The sequence below is a fragment of the Oncorhynchus masou genome, chromosome 32 (genome assembly GCF_036934945.1).
Source record: "Oncorhynchus masou masou isolate Uvic2021 chromosome 32, UVic_Omas_1.1, whole genome shotgun sequence".
In the NCBI taxonomy this organism is placed as follows: domain Eukaryota; kingdom Metazoa; phylum Chordata; class Actinopteri; order Salmoniformes; family Salmonidae; genus Oncorhynchus; species Oncorhynchus masou.
In genome coordinates, this window is record NC_088243.1 from 13040772 (window position 1) to 13062864 (window position 22093).

At 46.1% G+C, this 22093-nt stretch overlaps 1 protein-coding gene and 1 long non-coding RNA gene across 2 annotated transcripts in view; both read right to left on the reverse strand.

The window, feature by feature from the left end:
- LOC135525602 (metastasis-associated protein MTA1-like) overlaps positions 1-22093 on the reverse strand; it is a 95940-nt gene that overhangs the window by 42161 nt on the left and 31686 nt on the right. The window contains exon 5 of the mRNA XM_064953322.1: positions 829-961. Coding sequence (XP_064809394.1) covers positions 829-961 — 133 coding nt within the window. The remainder of the gene's footprint in view (positions 1-828; positions 962-22093) is intronic.
- Positions 12825-19764, reverse strand: LOC135525603 (uncharacterized). Its single transcript, XR_010453197.1, has 2 exons — positions 14210-19764; positions 12825-13919 (listed from the first exon to the last, which is right to left on the reverse strand). It is a non-coding gene; the product is annotated as an uncharacterized LOC135525603 (long non-coding RNA).

The window sequence follows — 22093 nt, forward strand, 5'->3', positions numbered from 1 at the left end:
TAGTGACTCTAGCTGGTCTAGTAGTAGGTATATAATGTCGTGGGTAGTGACTCTAGCTGGTCTAGTAGTAGGTATATAATGTAGCGGGTAGTGACTCTATAGCTGGTCTAGTAGTAGGTATATAATGTAGCGGGTAGTGACTCTAGCTGGTCTAGTAGTAGGTATATAATGTAGAGGGTAGTGACTCTAGCTGGTCTAGTAGTAGGTATATAATGTAGTGGGTAGTGACTCTAGCTGGTCTAGTAGTAGGTATATAATGTAGTGGGTAGTGACTCTAGCTGGTCTAGTAGTAGGTATATAATGTAGTGGGTAGTGACTCTGGTTAGTCTAGTAGTAGGTATATAATGTAGTGGGTAGTGACTCTGGTTAGTCTAGTAGTAGGTATATAATGTAGTGGGTAGTGACTCTGGTTAGTCTAGTAGTAGGTATATAATGTAATGGGTTGTGACTCTAGCTGGTCTAGTAGTAGGTATATAATGTAGTGGGTAGTGACTCTAGCTGGTCTAGTAGTAGGTATATAATGTAGCGGGTAGTGACTCTAGCTGGTCTAGTAGTAGGTATATAATGTAGTGGGTAGTGACTCTAGCTGGTGTTTCTGTTTCTCTGATGTGTGTGTAGCAGGTATATAAGGTGTGATGGATTAAGGGTAAGGTAAGGTGTGACAGTGTCATGGTGTACCTGATGTGTGTGTAGCAGGTATATAAGGTGTGATGGATTAAGGGTAAGGTAAGGTGTGACAGTGTCATGGTGTACCTGATGTGTGTGTAGCAGGTATATAAAGTGTGATGGATTAAGGGTAAGGTAAGGTGTGACAGTGTCATGGTGTACCTGATGTGTGTAGCGGGTAGTGACTCTAGCTGGCGGGACAGGAACAGCTCTCGGTGTCTCAGCTGGTGTTTCTGTTTCTCTGGCAGGTCAACTGGGTTCAACTCTGGGTTCTCCATCTCCTCCTCCATCTCTCCTGGACAGGGGTCAAAAGTCAAACACATTAACGTTAGTTAGGCGCACGCACACACAAAACGGGTGCACACACAGAGACACAGACACAAACACAGTTCAGCATCTCCTCCATCTCTCCTGATATGGGTCAAAAGTAAATACTCACATTTGGTTATAGCTCAACGGAGTTTTCACTAAACCAGTAGAATCTTGCCACACGCATGAAAAATATATGTGTTTTTTTTTAAATAATAATATGGTTAATGTGTTAGAACAGTTAAGTCCCATCTACACAGAACAAAAATATAAACACATGTAAACTGTTGGTGTCATGTTTCATGAGCTGAAATTTAAAAAATCCCATATGCACAAAAAGCTTACTTCTCAAGAAATAAAAAAATGCTTAAAATTTGTTTCTATCCGTTTAGTGAGCATTTCTCCTTTGCCAAGATAATCCATCCACCTGACAGGTATGTTATATCAATAATCTGATTAAACAGTATGATGATTACACATGCATCAAGCACCCCAGAAAAGTGCAAGAAATTGCCCACGTTAACATATGTAGCCTAAGAAACAAGGTTCATGAAGTCAATAACTTGCTAGTAACACATGATATTCATATTCTGACTATCTCTGAAACTCACTGAGATAATACCTTTGATGATACAGTGGAAGCAATACATGGTTATAACATCTACAGAAAAGACAAATGCCAATGGGCGCGGTGTTGCCATTTATATTGAGAACCACATTCCAGCAAAGCATAGAGAGGGGCTCATGTTAAATACTGTTGAAGTAATATGGCTATAGGTTCATCTGCCTCACCTGGTGGGAAGCTGCTATAGACCACCAAGTGCTAACAGTCAGTATTTGGATATTGTGTGAGAAATGCTTGATAATGTATGAGATAAACAGAAGTAATTTTCTGGGTGATTTCCATATTGACTGGCTTTCATCAAGCTACCCACTCAAGAAAAAGTTTCAAACTGTAACCAGTGCCTGCAACCTGGTTCAGGTTATCAGTCAACCTACCAGGGTAGTTAGAAATAGCATAGGAATGAAATGATCAACATGTATTGATTAGAGGTCGACCGATTAATCGGAATGCCCGAATAATTAGGGCCAATTTCAAGTTTTCATAACAATCGGAAAACTGTATTTTTGGGCAATGATTTGGCCAATAAACAAAAAAAATGTTTACACCTTTATTTAATCTTTATTTAACTAGGCAAGTCAGTTAAGAACACATTCTTATTTTCAATGACGGTGGGTTAACTGCCTCGTTCAGGGGCAGAACGACAGATTTTTACCTTGTCAGCTCGGGGGATTCAATCTTGCAAACTTACAGTTAACTAGTCCAACGCTCTAACCACCTGATTACATTGCACTCCACGAGGAGACTGCCTGTTAATGCAGTAAGCCAAGGTAAGTTGTTAGCTAGCATTAAACGTATCTTATAAAAAACAATCAATCAAATCATAATCACTAGTTAACTACACATGGTTGATGATATTACTAGTTTATCTAGCGTGTCCTGCGTTGCATATAATCGATGGGTGCGTATCATTGCTCCAATGTGTACCTAACCATAAACATCAATGCCTTTCTTAAAATCAATACACAGAAGTAAACCTGCATATTTAGCTAAAAGAAATCCAGGTTAGCAGGCAATATTAACCAGGTGAAATTGTGTCACTTCTCTTGCGTTCATTGCACGCAGAGTCAGTGTATATGCAACAGTTTGGGTCGCCTAATTTGCCAGAATTTTACGTAATTATGACATAACATTGAAGGTTGTGCAATGTAACAGGAATATTTAGACTTATGGATGCCACCCGTTAGATAAAATACAGAACGGTTCCGTATTTCACTGAAAGAATAAATGTCACATTTTCGCGATGATAGTTTCCGAATTCGGCCATATTAATGACCTCCGGCTCGTATTTCTGTGTGTTATCAGGTTATAACTAAGTCTATGATTTGATAAAGCAGTCTGACTGAGCGATGGTAGGCATCAGCAGGCCCGTAAGCATTCATTGAAACAGCACTTTCGTGTGTTTGCCAGCAGCTGTTTATGACTTCAAGCCTATCAACTCCCGAGATTAGGCTGGTGTAACCGATGTGAAATGGCTAGCTAGTTAGCCGGGTGTGCGCTAATAGCGTTTCAAACGTCACTCGCTCTGAGACTTGGAGTGGTTGTTCCCCTTGCTCTGCATGGGTAACGCTGCTTCTAGGGTGGCTGTTGTCGATGTGTTCCTGGTTCGAGCCCAGGTAGGAGCGAGGAGAGGGACGGAAGCTATACTGTTACACTGACAATACATAAGTTCCTATAAGAACATAGTCAAAGGTATATGAAATACAAATGGTATAGAGGGAAATGTCCTATAATTCCTATAATAACTACAACCTAAAACTTCTTACCTGGGAATATTGAAGACTCATGTTAAAAGGAACCACCAGCTTTCATATGTTCTCATGTTATGAGCAAGGAACTTAAACATTAGCTTTCTTACATGGCACATATTGCACTTTTACTTTCTTCTCCAACACTTTGTTTTTGTATTTAAACCAAATTGAACATGTTTCATTATTTATTTGCGGCTAAATTGATTTTATTTATGTATTATATTAAGTTAAAATAAGTGTTCATTCAGTATTGTTGTAATTGTCATTATTACAAATGCATTTCTAAATCGGCCAATTAATCGGTATCAACTTTTTTTGGTCCTCCAATAATCGGTATCGGCTCTGAAAAATCAGAATCGGTCGACCTCTAGGATTGATTACATCTTTACAAATGCTGCAGAAATGTCCTTAAAAACAGTATCCACATCCATCGGATGTAATGATCACAATATAGTAGCCATATCGAGGAAAACCAAAGTTCCAAAGGCTGGGCCTAATATAGTGTATAAGAGGTCATACAATAAGTTGTGTAGTGATTCTTATGTTGATGATATAAATAATATTTGCTGGTCTGTGGCGTGTAATGAGGAGCAGTCAGATGCTGCACATGACACATTTATGAAACTACTTATTCCAGTTACTGATAAGCATGCACCCATTATGAAAAGTACTGTAAAAACTGTTAAATCCCCTTGGATTGGTGTTTGAGCAGATACAATGCTATTTTACTGTAAACAAATTGACAACAGACTTTGAGTACGCTTATAGGGAAGGACATTCAACAAGCACAGCACTTAAAACACATTACTGATGATTGGCTGAGAGATATTGATGATAAAAAGATTGTGGGGGCTGTTTTGTTAGACTTCAGTGTGACTTTTGACATTACCGATCATAGTCAGCTGCTGGAAAAACATATGTGTTATGGCTTTACACCCTCTGTTAAATTGTGGATTAAGAGTTACCTGTCTTACAGAACACAGAGGGTGTTCTTAAATGGAAGCCTCTCCAACATAATCCATGTAGAATCAAGAATTCCCCAGGGCAGCTGTTTAGGCCCATTACTTTTTTCAATCTTTACTAACGACATGCCACTACTACAGCAAAGAGCTGCAAATGATTTCAGAATGGGTGGCAAGGAATAAGTTAGTCCTAAATATTTCAAAAACTAAAAGCATTGTATTTGGGACAAATCATTCACTAAACCCTAAACCTCAACTAAATCTTGTAATGAATCATGTGGAAATTGAGCAGGTTGAGGAGACTAAACTGCTTGGAGTAACCCAGGATCGTAAACTGTCATTGTCAAAACATATTGATATAACAGAAACTAAAATGGGGAGAAGTCTGTTCAAAATAAAGCACTGTTCGACCATCTTAACAGCACTATCAACAAGGCAGGTCCTACAGGCCCTAGTTTTGTCGCACCTGGACATCTGTTCAGATGTGTGGTCAGGTACCACAAAGAGGGAGTTTATGCATGTCAATCTCTCCTAACTCAAAGTGGAGGAGAGATTGACTTAATCACTACTTGTATTTGTGAGAGGTATTGACATGTTGAATGCACCGAGCTGTCTGTCTAAACTACTGGCACACAGCTCGGACACCCATGCATACCCCACAAAATATGCTACCAGAGATCTCTTCACAGTCCCCAAGTCCAGAACAGACTATGGGAGGTGCACAGTACTACAGTCGTGGCCAAAAGTTTTGAGAATGACACAAATATTAATTTCCACAAAGTTGGCTGCTTCAGTGTCTTTAGATATTTTTGTCAGATGTTACTATGGAATACTGAAGTATAGTTACAAGCATTTCATAAGTGTCAAAGGCTTTTATTGACAATGACATGAAGTTGATGCAAAGAGTCAATATTTGCAGTGTTGACCCTTCTTTTTCAAGACCTCTGCAATCCACCCTGACATGATGTCAATTAAGTTCTGGGCCACATCCTGACTGATGGCAGCCCATTCTTGCATAATCAATGCTTGGAGTTTGTCAGAATTTGTGGGTTTTTGTTTGTCCACCCGCCTCTTGAGGATTGACCACAAGTTCTCAATGGGATTAAGGTCTGGGGAGTTTCTGGCCATGGAACTAAAATATTGATGTTTTATTCCCCGAGCCACTTAGTTATCACTTTTGCCTTATGGCAAGGTGCTCCATCATGCCGGAAAAGGAATTGTTCGTCAGCAAACTGTTCCTGGATGGTTGGGAGAAGTTACTCTCGGCGGATGTGTTGGTGGGGACAGAACCCCACCAGTTAGTGCACCATAGGAGAAAATAAAAGGCCCAGGAAGTCTTTGTGGAGCTTTTTCAAGGGAAGCGTCACAGCAGCTTCAACATCTGTCCCCGCTGTGTCACTACGGGAAGCAGAGATGAATAGCTACATGAGGATCCACTAGCTTGGTGGAAGTTGCATCACATCCACTTTGGCTGTTGTAGTTTTGGTTCAAATAAAACGGTATAGATGAAAGTGTCTTTTCTATGCCGTTTTGCTTTCATATAGGCCGTGCCGCTCTGTAGCCTATTGTTTAATGCACAAATGAATATTGTGTAGGCTAATCACCAAAAATGACCTACATATGCAAAATTGCTTTGGTATGATGTCGGTGTCTGTAATTTTCTACTTTGTGGCTGTGTTAACTAGTGATGACCCTCTCCCGCCTCGATTTAGAGCCACGCCTCATCGTTGTGACACCTGTGTTTCGCTCAGAATTTAGAGTGAGGTTAGGGCACGACATATTACACCAGAGAATCGAGACAAACAAGAGGATTAGATACTACAGGGATTGGTTTTCCAGGAAAACAGTGAAGACACCTTGTGACACTGCAGGTACCTGGCTCACTTATGAATAAATAGGGATATAGATCCCTGCCTGGACTGGTGTGTTTCTCTATAACCCTCTTCTCTATAACACCCTCTCTCCCCACTCCCCTCTTTTCTATAACCCCCGCTCTCCTCTATAACCCCCCTGAAGGAAAGAGAGACTGAGGAGGACAGAGAGGGGTGGGTACCAGAAACCAGTTGAAGCATGATCCAGCTCATTTGGAGTTTCATTAGAGAAGGTGAGAGGCAGAGAGGGAGACAGAGAGCAGAGCAGAAGCAATCAAAAGGGATTTTCAGGAGAAGGAATATAGGGCCAAAATCAATAAGTTCTCTCTCACTCACACTCATAGACTATTGAACACACACCATCACAGAATGAACATGCACCCCAATCCAAGAGCCCCAGAGCCGACTCAATCTTACAGGCAGCCAGGCAATCCAAATCTGATATCAATTCAGTACAATAGATTCATAGTCACCATTGATGTCTATTGTCTAGTCAAACTAAGGGCCCAGAGTTCTAGACTTAGAAAGGCCAATTTAAGAGAGGCTAAAGGCGGCCACATGCTTCCCAGCCGAAACAGTTCAGAAGAGTTAGTGCATATTTTATGACAACATTTTTGTTCGTTTTGGAGTTTGGTTAGGGTTTTTTCGGGTGTTCGGGCACAAACATTTTTGTTCAAGTCTACGCCCCTTAATCCGTGATTGGTGAACTGTAGGGGGTGACGCGAGTTTCTGCTTCTTGTTGATTCAGCCCGACATTCAGTGTGGGTTCAACATGTGGAACGACAACTTGGAGCATCGATTGACCGAGGAGGTACAAAAGTACCTTCACCAGTACGATTCTAGCCATGCATTATATAAAAACATGCATGTAAATGCCAATTCATGGAAAGAGATTGCAGAGACGCTGGGGTCCGACCCAACCACTTATTCTAAAAATGGGGTAGGATTCGCAACAAGTTTGTCAAGGCAAAGAAAATAATAAAAGGCCACAGTGGAAAGGCTACTCCACAGTGGACATCCCCCCTCTTCTCATCCTCTCCAGACACTCCTAACCCCCTCTTCTCATCCTCTCCAGACACTCCTAACCCCCTCTTTTCATCCTCTCCAGACACTCCTAACCCCCTCTTCTCATCCTCTCCAGACACTCCTAACCCCCTCTTCTCATCCTCTCCAGACACTCCTAACCTCCTCTTCTCATCCTCTCCAGACACTCCTAACCCCCTCTTCTCATCTTCTCTCCAGACACTCCTAACCCCCTCTTCTCATCCTCTCTCCAGACACTCCTAACCTCCTCTTCTCATCCTCTCCAGACACTCCTAACCCCCTCTTCTCATCCTCTCCAGACACTCCCAACCCCCCCTTCTCATCCTCTCCAGACACTCCTAACCCCCTCTTCTCATCCTCTCCAGACACTCCCAAACCCCCCTTCTCATCCTCTCCAGACACTCCTAACCCCCTCTTCTCATCCTCTCTCCAGACACTCCCAACCCCTCTTCTCATCCTCTCCAGACACTCCTAACCCCCTCTTCTCATCCTCTCCAGACACTCCTAACCCCCTCTTCTCATCCTCTCTCCAGACACTCCTAACCCCCTCTTCTCATCCTCTCCAGACACTCCTAACCCCCTCTTCTCATCCTCTCCAGACACTCCTAACCCCCTCTTCTCATCCTCTCTCCAGACACTCCTAACCCCCTCTTCTCATCCTCTCCAGACACTCCTAACCCCCTCTTCTCATCCTCTCCAGACACTCCTAACCCCCTCTTCTCATCCTCTCCAGACACTCCTAACCCCCTCTTCTCATCCTCTCCAGACACTCCTAACCCCCTCTTCTCATCCTCTCCAGACACTCCTAACCCCCTCTTCTCATCCTCTCCAGACACTCCTAACCCCCACTTCTCATCCTCTCCATACACTCCTAACCCCCTCTTCTCATCCTCTCCAGACACTCCTAACCCCCCCCTCATCCTCTCTCCAGACACTCCTAACCTCCCTCTCATCCTCTCTCCAGACACTCCCAACCCCCCCTCTCATCCTCTCTCCAGACACTCCCAACCCCCTCTTCTCATCCTCTCTCCAGACACTCCCAACCCCCCTCTCATCCTCTCTCCAGACACTCCCAACCCCCCTTCTCATCCTCTCTCCAGACACTCCTAACCCCCCTTCTCATCCTCTCTCCAGACACTCCTAACCCCCCTTCTCATCCTCTCTCCAGACACTCCCAACCCCCCCCTTCTCATCCTCACTCCACACTCCTAATCCCCCCTCCTCTTCTCCAGAGAGTCCTGGCACCTATAGCTGATTTCATGGTTGAACACTGGCCAAAACTCCAGAACCCGATCCCCAGCTGCATGACTTCAAGAGGACATGGAACACACGACTGAGACCACAGTGAAATTAACAACTTGTTCTGTTGTTCAGACATCTCAGGAGTCAGAAACTAGACACGTTCATTTTATTCCAAAGACACTTGTTATTTTCATAGAGACATTTCTATTGTTCTGAAATATTTATATTCAGAAATGTGTAACTACACTGACACTTTATTCACTTGTTTTCATGTCGGTCATCAGCAGACACTTTCATTGTGGTTTACTTACAGAAGTAAGAATAAAATGTTTATTTGTGTGCTGAAAAAGCTCTGTTGGCATTTGTTCAAGGTGTTTCAATGCATTCTATTTGAATATCAAGTGCTGACAATGTACAGAAGAGCTGTGCCACAGGCGTTCTACCTGTGGTGTAGTTCAATCTAAATGACTGCACACAGACCTCCCAGAATCAGGTTAAAACTCTACTGGCTCACAAAGAACTGAGTCTGTGCGGCCATCAAGAATCCTCATCCTTGCAGCCATGATGCCGAACGCTTGCAGCCATGATGCCGAACGCTTGCAGCCATGATGCCGAACGCTTGCAGCCATGATGCCGAACGCTTGCAGCCATGATGCCGAACGCTTGCAGCCATGATGCCGAACGCTTGCAGCCATGATGCCGAACGCTTTCTCTTGACTCTCCGTCAACGAGAGTGAAAAGTTCCAGGTATGCCCAGGTTTATTGAGATGGACACCTGTGAATGAGAGGTAAAAATTGAATGTCATATATCTATCTATCTATCTATCTATATCTATATCCATAGTGTATATTTCGGTAAACCCCCCCCCCATATTCCAAACGCCTTGATAAAAATGGCATTTCTCAGAGGTTCATTCATGTATGCAGTAACAAGGGAAATTAGAACCAGAAAAAGTTAAATTGATTCCAAAATTCTATTATCAACATACCTGGATAAGGGCACATGAGGTTCTCATGTTGGGGGAAAGCTGCATCTCCCAGCAAAACATGAGGAGTTGGCAGGACGGCTCGCGGTGGTTAATCGAGGGTCTTATGCAGCAGTTTGGACCCAAAAGAACTCTTGTAACACTCCACCATAGCGCTCTCGGCCGTATGCCCCTACATCCACCATTGTGAACCTGTAGCGGGCATCTTGTCTCCGGATCTCTCTATTATACAGTGCATTCAAAGGATTAAGACCCCTTCCCTTTAACATTGATGTAAAAAATAAAAATTACATCTACACAAAATACCCCATAATGACAAAGCGAAAACTGGTTTTAGCACATTTTAAAATAAAATAAAAAGTATTCTTTAAATACATATTTAACCTTGATTTAACAAGGCAAGTCAGTTAAAAACTAATTCTTATTTACAATGACAGCTGAGGAACAGTTAACTGCCTAGTTCAGGGGCAGAAGGACAGATTTTTATCTTGCCAGCTTGGGGATTCAATCCAGCAACCTTTCAGTTACTGGCCCAATGCGCTAACCGCTAGACTACCTGCCACCCCAAAGGGTATTCAGACCCTTTGCTATGACACTCGAAATTGAGCTCAGGTGCATCCTCTTTCTATTGATCATCCTTGAGATGTTTATACAATTTGGAGGCCACCTGTGGTAACATCAATTGATTGGACATGATTTGGAAAGGCACACACACACACACCTGTCGAGATTAAGGCCCAACGTGTCATAGCATGTCAGAGCAAAAACCAAGCGGAGGTCGAAGGAATTGTCCATAGAGCTCCGAGACGAGATTGTGTCGAGGCACAGATCTTGGGAAGTGTACCAAAAAAACGTCTGCAGCATTGAAGGTCCCCAAGAACACAGTGGAGTTCATCATTCTTAAATGGAAGAAGTGTGGAACCACCAAGACTCTTCCTAGAGATGGCCGCCTGGACTAACTTAGCAATCGGAGTAGAAGCACCTTGGTCAGGAAGGTGACCAAGAACCCATGGTCACTGACAGGGCTCCAGAGTTCCTCTAGAGATGGGAGAACCTTCCAGAAGGACAACCATCTCTGCAGCATTCCACAAATCAGGTCTTTATGGTAGAGTAGCCAGAAGGAAGCCACTCCTCAGTAAAAGTTACATGACAGCCAGCTTGGAGTTTGCCAAAAGACACCAAAAGGACTCTCGGACCATGAGAAACAAGATTCTCAGGTTTGATGAAACCAAGATTGAACCCTTTGGCATAAATGCAAAGCGTCACGTATGAGTAAACCAGGCTCCGCTCATCATCTAGCCATTATTATCCCTTCGGTGAAGCGTGGTGGTGGAAGCATCATGCTATGGGGATGCGTTTCAGTGGCAGGGACTGGAAGACTAGTCAGGATCAATGGAAAGATGAACAGAGCAAAGTACAGAGAGATCCTTGATAAAGTCCTGAGCGCTCTGAAGCAGGTTCTCAGACTGGGGCAAAGGTTCACCTTCCAACGACCCTAAGGACAACGACCCTAAGCACACAGCCAAGACAACGCAGGATGGGCTTCGGGACAAGTCTCTGAATGACCTTGAGTGGCCCAGCCAGAGCCCAAACCCAATCGAACATCTATGGAGAGAACAGAAAATAGCTGTGCAGCAACGCTCCCCATCCAACCTGACAGAGCTTGAGAGGATCTGCAGAGAAGAAATGTGAGAAACTCCACAAACACAGGTGTGCAAAGCTTGTAGCGTCATACCCAATAAAACTTGAGGCTGTAATCGCTGCCAAAATGTGCTTCAAGAGAGTACTGAGTAAAGGATCTGAATACATATGTACATGTAATATTTCAGTTCTAAAAAATTACTTTAGAAAATGTATGAAGGCCTGTTTTTGCTTTGTCATTTTGGGGTGTGTCAATAGATTAGGGATTTTTTTTAAATCCATTTTAGAATAAGGTGTAACGTAACAAAATGTGGAAAAAGTGAAGGAGTCTGAATACTTTCCCGAACACATGGATGTCTGTTGCTAGGTACAGCAAATCTAGTAGATCCCAGGAATTTCTCACAAATTAAATTTGCCAGTCAAGTGTCTCTCTGGGGACAACTATTTCATTCTCCCGCGCATGTCTTCCTTGTTTGGGTGTGTCGTCCCATCCTTGTTTGGCCGTAGATGGCTAGTACCAGCTCACCATCCTCTACTGTCGCGGGGTAATATCCCATTTTGTTTTTTTCGAGGGAATGTCTTTTGAGGGAGCCGATAGCCGATACTGAAGCATGCTGACGCCCAGCGTTGCACATTTTGGGGAATATTCAGAGGTGGAAACTTTCTGTGTGAATTAACGGGAATATATGCAAATGTATATTAATACCATTTAAAATGTAGATTTTTTTTTGCATTGGATATATTACCATATAACATAAAAGGTGTTTGTTCCATAAGTCGACAATTGCAAATGATTAAATCCTTCCAATAGCAATAAAAAAAATAGTTACGAACTAGTTTAATTAAATAGTTTAATTAAATGAGTTGACTCGTCACATGATGATTTCACTGAACAAAAAGAAAGGGAATATTGAATGATCCCATTGATCCATTGCATCTCCCAAAAACGTTTTCAACATACATCTGTAAAATGATAGTCTAGAAACTAAAGCTTTGGTTGTCTTCCACACAAGCTTCCATGTCTTCTCCCTGGACCTCCTCAATGTCCACCTCTTGAACATCAGACTGAGGCCTGATCTTCACGGTCACTTTCCAACCTTGTTGAGGATGGCTCGTTGTCAGGCTGAAAAAGCCTCAAATTTGTCCGGATGGCCCCCAATTTTTCAACCCTTGTATTGGTCAGCCTGTTGAGTGCATTGGTGTGTGTGTGTTCCCAAACAAGGACCTGTTGAACTGAGGCGGCTGCTGTTGGTGGGATTTGGAGGATGGAGGCAACAGGGGAAAGAGCCTCAGATCCACAAAGTCCCTTCCACCAGGTGGCTGATGAGATATGTTGTCACGACTGCCATACTGCATCTCCATCCCAAAGCCCTAACTTGGATGTGTACTTCACCAGACTGCCAAGAACCTTGCCCTCATCCAGGCCAAGGTGGCGAGACACGGTAGTGATGACACCATAGGCCTTGTTGAACTCTGCCCTAGACACGATGCTCTTGCCAGAATACTTGGGGTCCAACATGTACGCTGAGGTGTGTATGGGCTTCAGGCAGAAGTCTTCACACTTTTTTGATGTATTTCAGAACTGCAGTTTCCTCTGCTTGGAGCAACAGTGAAGTGGGCAGGGCAGTACATATTTATTATCTTACAAGCAGAATCTGAACCTCAGACAGGATGGCATTGTCTCCCTCAATCCGTGCAATGGCTACTGCTGTAGGTTTCAGGAGTTTCAGGCTGCTTACCACTTTCTCCCAATATACATAATCCAGGAGGATCCTCTTGATGGGGCTGCCCATATCAGCAGACTGTGATATGGACATTTCTTGGAGAGACTCCTTCCCCTCCAGGAGACTGTCAAACATGATGACAACACCACCCCAACAGATGATGCTGGGCAGCTTCAATGTGGTGCTCTTAATTCTTCTCACTTTGCTTGGTGAGGTAGATTGCTGCTACAACCTGATGACCCTCTACATATCTAACCATTTCCTTGACTCTCGTGTAGAGTGTATCCATTGCTTTCAGTGCCATGATGTCATTGAGGAGCAGAATAAATGCATGAGCAGCACAGCCAATGGGTGTGATGTGAGAGTAGGACTCCTCCACTTTAGACCAAGCAGTCTTCATGTTCGCAGCATTGTCTGTCACCAGTGCAAATACCTTTTGTGGTCCAAGGTCATAGATGACTACCTTCAGCTCAACTGCAAAGTAGAAACCGGTGTGTCTGTTGTCCCTTGTGTCTGTGCTCTTGTAGAATACTAGTTGAGGGGTGGAGATGTAGTTAATTATTCCTTGCCCATGAACATTTGTCCATCCATCAGAGATTATTGCAATACAGTCTGCTTTGCTATGATTTGTTTGACCTTCAGTTGAACTCCGTTGAACTTCATCCAGCAAATGAGTAGATTAAAGCATGTCTGGTTGAAGGGATGTATGCTGGGCGAAGAACATTCAGAAAGCTCTTCCAACACACATGGCCTGTGAGCATCAGACGTGAACCAGTTGAATATCTTGCTCGAGCTGTGTATGCGTCAGCATTTCTCTGACTACGTTCCTCCATTGAGCCAAAAAAACTTCTGATTCCAGGAAGACCATGAGCTGTTGCTATCGATAAGGTGTCTGATTCATCATTTTCACCTTGAATAGAAGAAGAGATTGCTTGTTGTGAGCCCTGAGGGAACTTTATGCACTTGGCCAGATGATTCTGCATCATTGTCGCATTCTTCACATATGATTTGGCACAGTGTTTGCAAATGTACACAGCTTTTCCTTCTATATTGGCTGCAGTGAAAGGTCTCCACACATCAGATGGTGCCGGTGGCTTTTTCCTGTAAAGATTAGAAGAAAAAAGTAACAATAACAATACAATTCCATGTCCAGATAAATAGTTAAGCAGTTCGATTAAAACAACTCCTTTGTAAGATAAATGTTTTAAAATGAAACATGTATGGAAACAGGTGAATTAACATACATGATAGCAACTAGCAGAAATTGTTAACAAGTTAAATTATTTTAAAAAACACACTTTGCTGTATGATACTATTTACAAATTAACAAAAAAAAAAAATCATGTCATAAAATATATTCACCCCACCCAGTATTTTGTATCAAAACTTACCAGAAAGCATGTAGTCCTTGGCTCAGACAGTGTAGTAGTGTGGGCTCAATAGCATCTCATTTAGATATTGAGAATCAGCTGTAAATGTGATGGAAGAATGCACTGTGCATGCAGAGGGTTGCAATTCCAATGAATTTGGGATAGTTTAACCAAAATATGTCACAATACCTAGAGTTGCCTTTATGTGCATCCCACAAAAAAGGTTCACTGTTAAGCTAACTTTTTGATGAATTTAAGCAAAATGGAAAATATCTGGAAAGTTTTTGACCCTTTGCAACCCTACTGACGCCTCAAGTCATATGACTGGAGGGAAGGGCCAGAGGAGCCAAAGGCTATGTCAATCACTGGGACCGACCACTCAGGAGGCATCTCTGCCGGCAAGGGTGGGGCTAAGACACGTAGGGGCCCTCTGAGGTAAGGCTCTAACCAAATCATAGCAAGGAAAATATTTGATCTATGACTCACAGCACACACAGACAAAGACAAGCACACAAACAGACGAGAATACACACACACCGCCATTCTGAAATGATCCAGTCCAGCATGGAGAAAGAAAGCCAACCAGTACTACACAAGAACAATATTCCAAAGCCCCCCCCCTCAATATTTTACAATTATTTTACAAATGTTCCATTCTGAAAATAAATAACTATTCTTCCAGGTAACCGGGTGATTCCAGCCAAAACCAGAAGTGTCATTCTAAAGCATATAAAACCAATGGGACAGGATCATATGCCATTCCAATGTGTTATTAAACATCAAATCTAAAATGTTCCAATGGCATTTGTAACATTCGTTAGCCTAGCATAACAGTAATTCTAAAGTATCATTTGTATCATTCGTTAGCCTAGCATAACAGTAATTCTAAAGTATCATTTGTATCATTCGTTAGCCTAGCATAACAGTAATTCTAAAGTATCATTTGCGTCATTCGTTAGCCTAACAGTAATTCTAAAGCAATGTTCGACATTGATAATCTCGCAAGGTGTTATTTGTTAACGAAGGCATAGGCTATTCATAGGAATTTTATGATAATTAAATCAATCAATCAACATCCGACATCCATAAAATAAATACATTTGGGATTGTCATCAGATATGCTAAATTAGGGTTGGACCGAAAACCTAGAGGACAGTAGAACTCCAGGAAGAGGGTTGGGCAGCCCTGCTATAGGCCTACCAACTGCAGTTCAAGGTGGCATGTAAAGTTACAGCATAAAAAATATGCTTAAACAACATAGTAAATACGATAGGCAAGTACAACAGCACACACACACTCAGACACACACTGAGCGTTGATGATTGATCATGCAGTTACTAAAGAAGGCCGTGAGAAGCAAGATTTAGACATTGCATATAACAGTTCCATTTCACCCCATGCTGTTCATAGAAATAAATTATTATAATATACCGGTTTCTCCAAGTTATGTTACCCGGTTGCCGCTATTAAACACACAGAAAGTTTGGACAAGATACCAGGCCCTCTGATCATCCCCTCTTCGCTTTTGCAGGTCTTTGGTGTCGGTCTGGGCAGGATACAGCAGCAGCCCACCAGCCCACCATGTACACACACAACCCAGCCCACCATGTACACACACACACACACAACCCAGCCCACCATGTACACACACAACCCAGCCCACCATGTACATTCACACACACACACACACACACAACCCAGCCCACCATGTACACACACACACACACAACCCAGCCCACCATGTACACACACAACCCAGCCCACCATGTACACACACACACACACACACACAACCCAGCCCACCATGTACACACACAACCCAGCCCACCATGTACACACACACACACACAACCCAGCCCACCATGTACACACACACACAACCCAGCCCACCATGTACACACACACACAACCCAGCCCACCATGTACACACACACACAACCCAGCCCACCATGTACACGCACACACAACCCAGCCCACCATGTACACACACACACAACCCAGCCCACCATGTACACACACACAACCCAGCCCACCATGTACACACACACACAACCCAGCCCACCATGTACACACACACACACACAACTCAGCCCACCATGTACACACACACACACACACAACCCAGCCCACCATGTACATACACACACACACACACAACCCAGCCCACCATGTACATACACACACACACACACAACCCAGCCCACCATGTACATACACACACACACAACCCAGCCCACCATGTACATACACACACACACAACCCAGCCCACCATGTACACACACAACCCAGCCCACCATGTACACACACACCTCAGCCCACCATGTACACACACAACCCATCCCACCATGTACACACACAACCCAGCCCACCATGTACACACACACACACACACAAACCCAGCCCACCACGTATGTACACACACACACACACACACACACACAAAACTCAGCCCACCATGTACACACACAAACACACACCCCAGCCCATCATGTACACACACACACTAACACACACCCAAGCCCACCATGTACACACACACACCCCAGCCCATCATGTACACACACTCACAAACCCCAGCCCACCATGTACACACACACACACACACACACCCCAGCCCATCATGTACACACACACACGCCCCAGCCCACCATGTACACACACACACACCAGCCCACCATGTACACACACACACACCCCAGCCCATCATGTACACACACACACACACACCCCAGCCCACCATGTACACACACACACACACACACACACACCAGCCCACCATGTACACACACACACACACCCCAGCCCACCATGTACACACACACACACACCCCAGCCCACCATGTACACACACACACACACCCCAGCCCATCATGTACACACACACCCCAGCCCACCATGTACACACACACCCCAGCCCACCATGTACACACACACACACCAGCCCACCATGTACACACACACACACCCCAGCCCATCATGTACACACACACACACACACACACACCCCAGCCCACCATGTACACACACACACACACACACACACCCCAGCCCACCATGTACACACACACACACACCCCAGCCCACCATGTACACACACACACACACCCCAGCCCACCATGTACACACACACACACCCCAGCCCATCATGTACACACACAACCCAGCCCACCATGTACACACACACACACACCCCAGCCCACCATGTACACACACACCCCAGCCCACCATGTACACACACACACACACCCCAGCCCACCATGTACACACACACAAACCCCAGCCCACCATGTACACACACACACAAACCCAGCCCACCATGTACACAACCCAGCCCACCATGTACACCACACACACACCCCAGCCCACCATGTACACACACACAAACCCAGCCCACCATGTACACACACACACAAACCCAGCCCACCATGTACACACACACACACACCCCAGCCCACCATGTACACACACACACACCAGCCCACCATGTACACACACACACACCCCAGCCCACCATGTACACACACACACACACACACACACACCCCGGCCCACCATGTACACACACACACCCCAGCCCATCATGTACACACACAAACACACACCCCAGCCCACCATGTACACACACACACACCCCAGCCCACCATGTACACACACACACACACCCCAGCCCACCATTTAAACACACACACACACCCCAGCACAACATGTACACACACACACACACCCCAGCCCACCATGTACACACACACACACACCCCAGCCCACCATGTAAACACACACACACACCCCAGCCCACCATGTACACACACACCCCAGCCCACCATGTACACACACACACACACACCCCAGCCCACCATGTACACACACACACACCGCAGCCCACCATGTACACACACACACACACACCCCAGCCCACCATGTACACACACACACACACCCCAGCCCACCATGTACACACACACACACACCCCAGCCCACCATGTACACACACACCCCAGCCCACCATGTACACACACACCCCAGCCCACCATGTACACACACACACACACACACACAACCACCATGTACACACACACACACACACACACACCACGTACAAACACACACACACACACACCACCATGTACACACACACACACACCACCATGTACACACACACACACACCACCATGTACACACACACACACACCACCATGTACACACACACACACACCACCATGTACACACACACACACCACCATGTACACACACACACACACCACCATGTACACACACACACACACCACCATGTACACACACACACACACCACCATGTACACACACACACACACCACCATGTACACACACACACACACCACCATGTACACACACCACCATGTACACACACACACACACACACCACCATGTACACACACACACACCACCATGTACACACACACACCACCACCACGTACACACACACACACACCACCATGTACACACACACACACACACACACACCACCACCATGTACACACACACACCACCATGTACACACACACACACACCACCACCACCATGTACACACACACACACACACCACCACCACGTACACACACACACACCACCATGTACACACACACCACCATGTACACACACACCACCATGTACACACACACACACCACCACCACCACGTACACACACACACACCACCACCATGTACACACACACACACACACACCACCATGTACACACACACACACCACCATGTACACACACACACACACACACACACCCCAGCCCATCATGTACACACACACCCCAGCCCACCATGTACACACACAACCCATCCCACCATGTACACACACAACCCAGCCCACCATGTACACACACACACACACAAACCCAGCCCACCACGTATGTACACACACACACACACACAAAACTCAGCCCACCATGTACACACACAAACACACACCCCAGCCCATCATGTACACACACACACTAACACACACCCAAGCCCACCATGTACACACACACACCCCAGCCCATCATGTACACACACTCACAAACCCCAGCCCACCATGTACACACACACACACACACACACCCCAGCCCATCATGTACACACACACACGCCCCAGCCCACCATGTACACACACACACACACACACACACCCCAGCCCATCATGTACACACACACCCCAGCCCACCATGTACACACACACACACCAGCCCACCATGTACACACACACACACCAGCCCACCATGTACACACACACACACCCCAGCCCATCATGTACACACACACACACACACCCCAGCCCACCATGTACACACACACACACACACAAACCCCAGCCCACCATGTACACACACACACACCCCAGCCCACCATGTACACACACACACACACCCCAGCCCACCATGTACACACACACACACACCCCAGCCCACCATGTACACACACACCCCAGCCCACCATGTACACACACACACACACCCCAGCCCACCATGTACACACACACAAACCCCAGCCCACCATGTACACACACACACACACCCCAGCCCACCATGTACACACACACAAACCCCAGCCCACCATGTACACACACACAAACCCAGCCCACCATGTACACAACCCAGCCCACCATGTACACCACACACACACCCCAGCCCACCATGTACACACACACACAAACCCAGCCCACCATGTACACACACACACAAACCCAGCCCACCATGTACACACACACACACACACACACCAGCCCACCATGTACACACACACACACCCCAGCCCACCATGTACACACACACACACCCCAGCCCACCATGTACACACACACACACACACCCCAGCCCACCATGTACACACACACACACACCCCAGCCCACCATGTACACACACACACACACACACCCCAGCCCACCATGTACACACACACACACACACACCCCAGCCCACCATCTACACACACACCCCAGCCCACCATGTACACACACACCCCAGCCCACCATGTACACACACACACACACACACCCCAGCCCACCATGTACACACACACACACACCCCAGCCCACCATGTACACACACACACACCCCAGCCCAACATGTACACACACACACAACCACCATGTACACACACACACACACACACACCACGAACAAACACACACACACACACCACCAAGTACACACACACACACCACCATGTACACACACACACCACCATGTACACACACACACACACCACCATGTACACACACACACACACACACACCATGTACACACACCACCATGTACACACACACACACACCACCATGTACACACACACACCACCACCACGTACACACACACACCACCACCACCATGTACACACACACACACACACACACCACCACCATGTACACACACACACACACACACCACCACCATGTACACACACACACCACCATGTACACACACACACACACACACCAGCCCACCATGTACACACACACACACCCCAGCCCACCATGTACACACACACACACCCCAGCCCACCATGTACACACACACACACACACCCCAGCCCACCATGTACACACACACACACACCCCCAGCCCACCATGTACACACACACACACACACACCCCAGCCCACCATGTACACACACACACACACACACCCCAGCCCACCATGTACACACACACCCCAGCCCACCATGTACACACACACACACACCCCAGCCCACCATGTACACACACACAAACCCCAGCCCACCATGTACACACACACAAACCCAGCCCACCATGTACACAACCCAGCCCACCATGTACACCACACACACACCCCAGCCCACCATGTACACACACACACAAACCCAGCCCACCATGTACACACACACACAAACCCAGCCCACCATGTACACACACACACACACACACACAGCCCACCATGTACACACACACACACCCCAGCCCACCATGTACACACACACACACCCCAGCCCACCATGTACACACACACACACACACCCCAGCCCACCATGTACACACACACACACACCCCAGCCCACCATGTACACACACACACACACACACCCCAGCCCACCATGTACACACACACACACACACACCCCAGCCCACCATGTACACACACACCCCAGCCCACCATGTACACACACACCCCAGCCCACCATGTACACACACACACACACACACCCCAGCCCACCATGTACACACACACACACACCCCAGCCCACCATGTACACACACACACACCCCAGCCCAACATGTACACACACACACAACCACCATGTACACACACACACACACACACACCACGTACAAACACACACACACACACCACCATGTACACACACACACACACCACCATGTACACACACACACCACCATGTACACACACACACACACCACCATGTACACACACACACACACACACACCATGTACACACACCACCATGTACACACACACACACACCACCATGTACACACACACACCACCACCACGTACACACACACACCACCACCACCATGTACACACACACACACACACACACCACCACCATGTACACACACACACACACACACACCACCATGTACACACACACACCACCATGTACACACACACACACACACACACACACCACCACCACGTACACACACACCACCATGTACACACACACCACCATGTACACACACACACCACCACCACCACGTACACACACACACCACCACCATGTACACACACACACACACACACACCACCACCATGTACACACACACACACACACACACACACCACCACCATGTACACACACACACACACACACACCACCACCATGTACACACACACACACCACCATGTACACACACACACACACACCACCACCACCATGTACACACACACACAACCA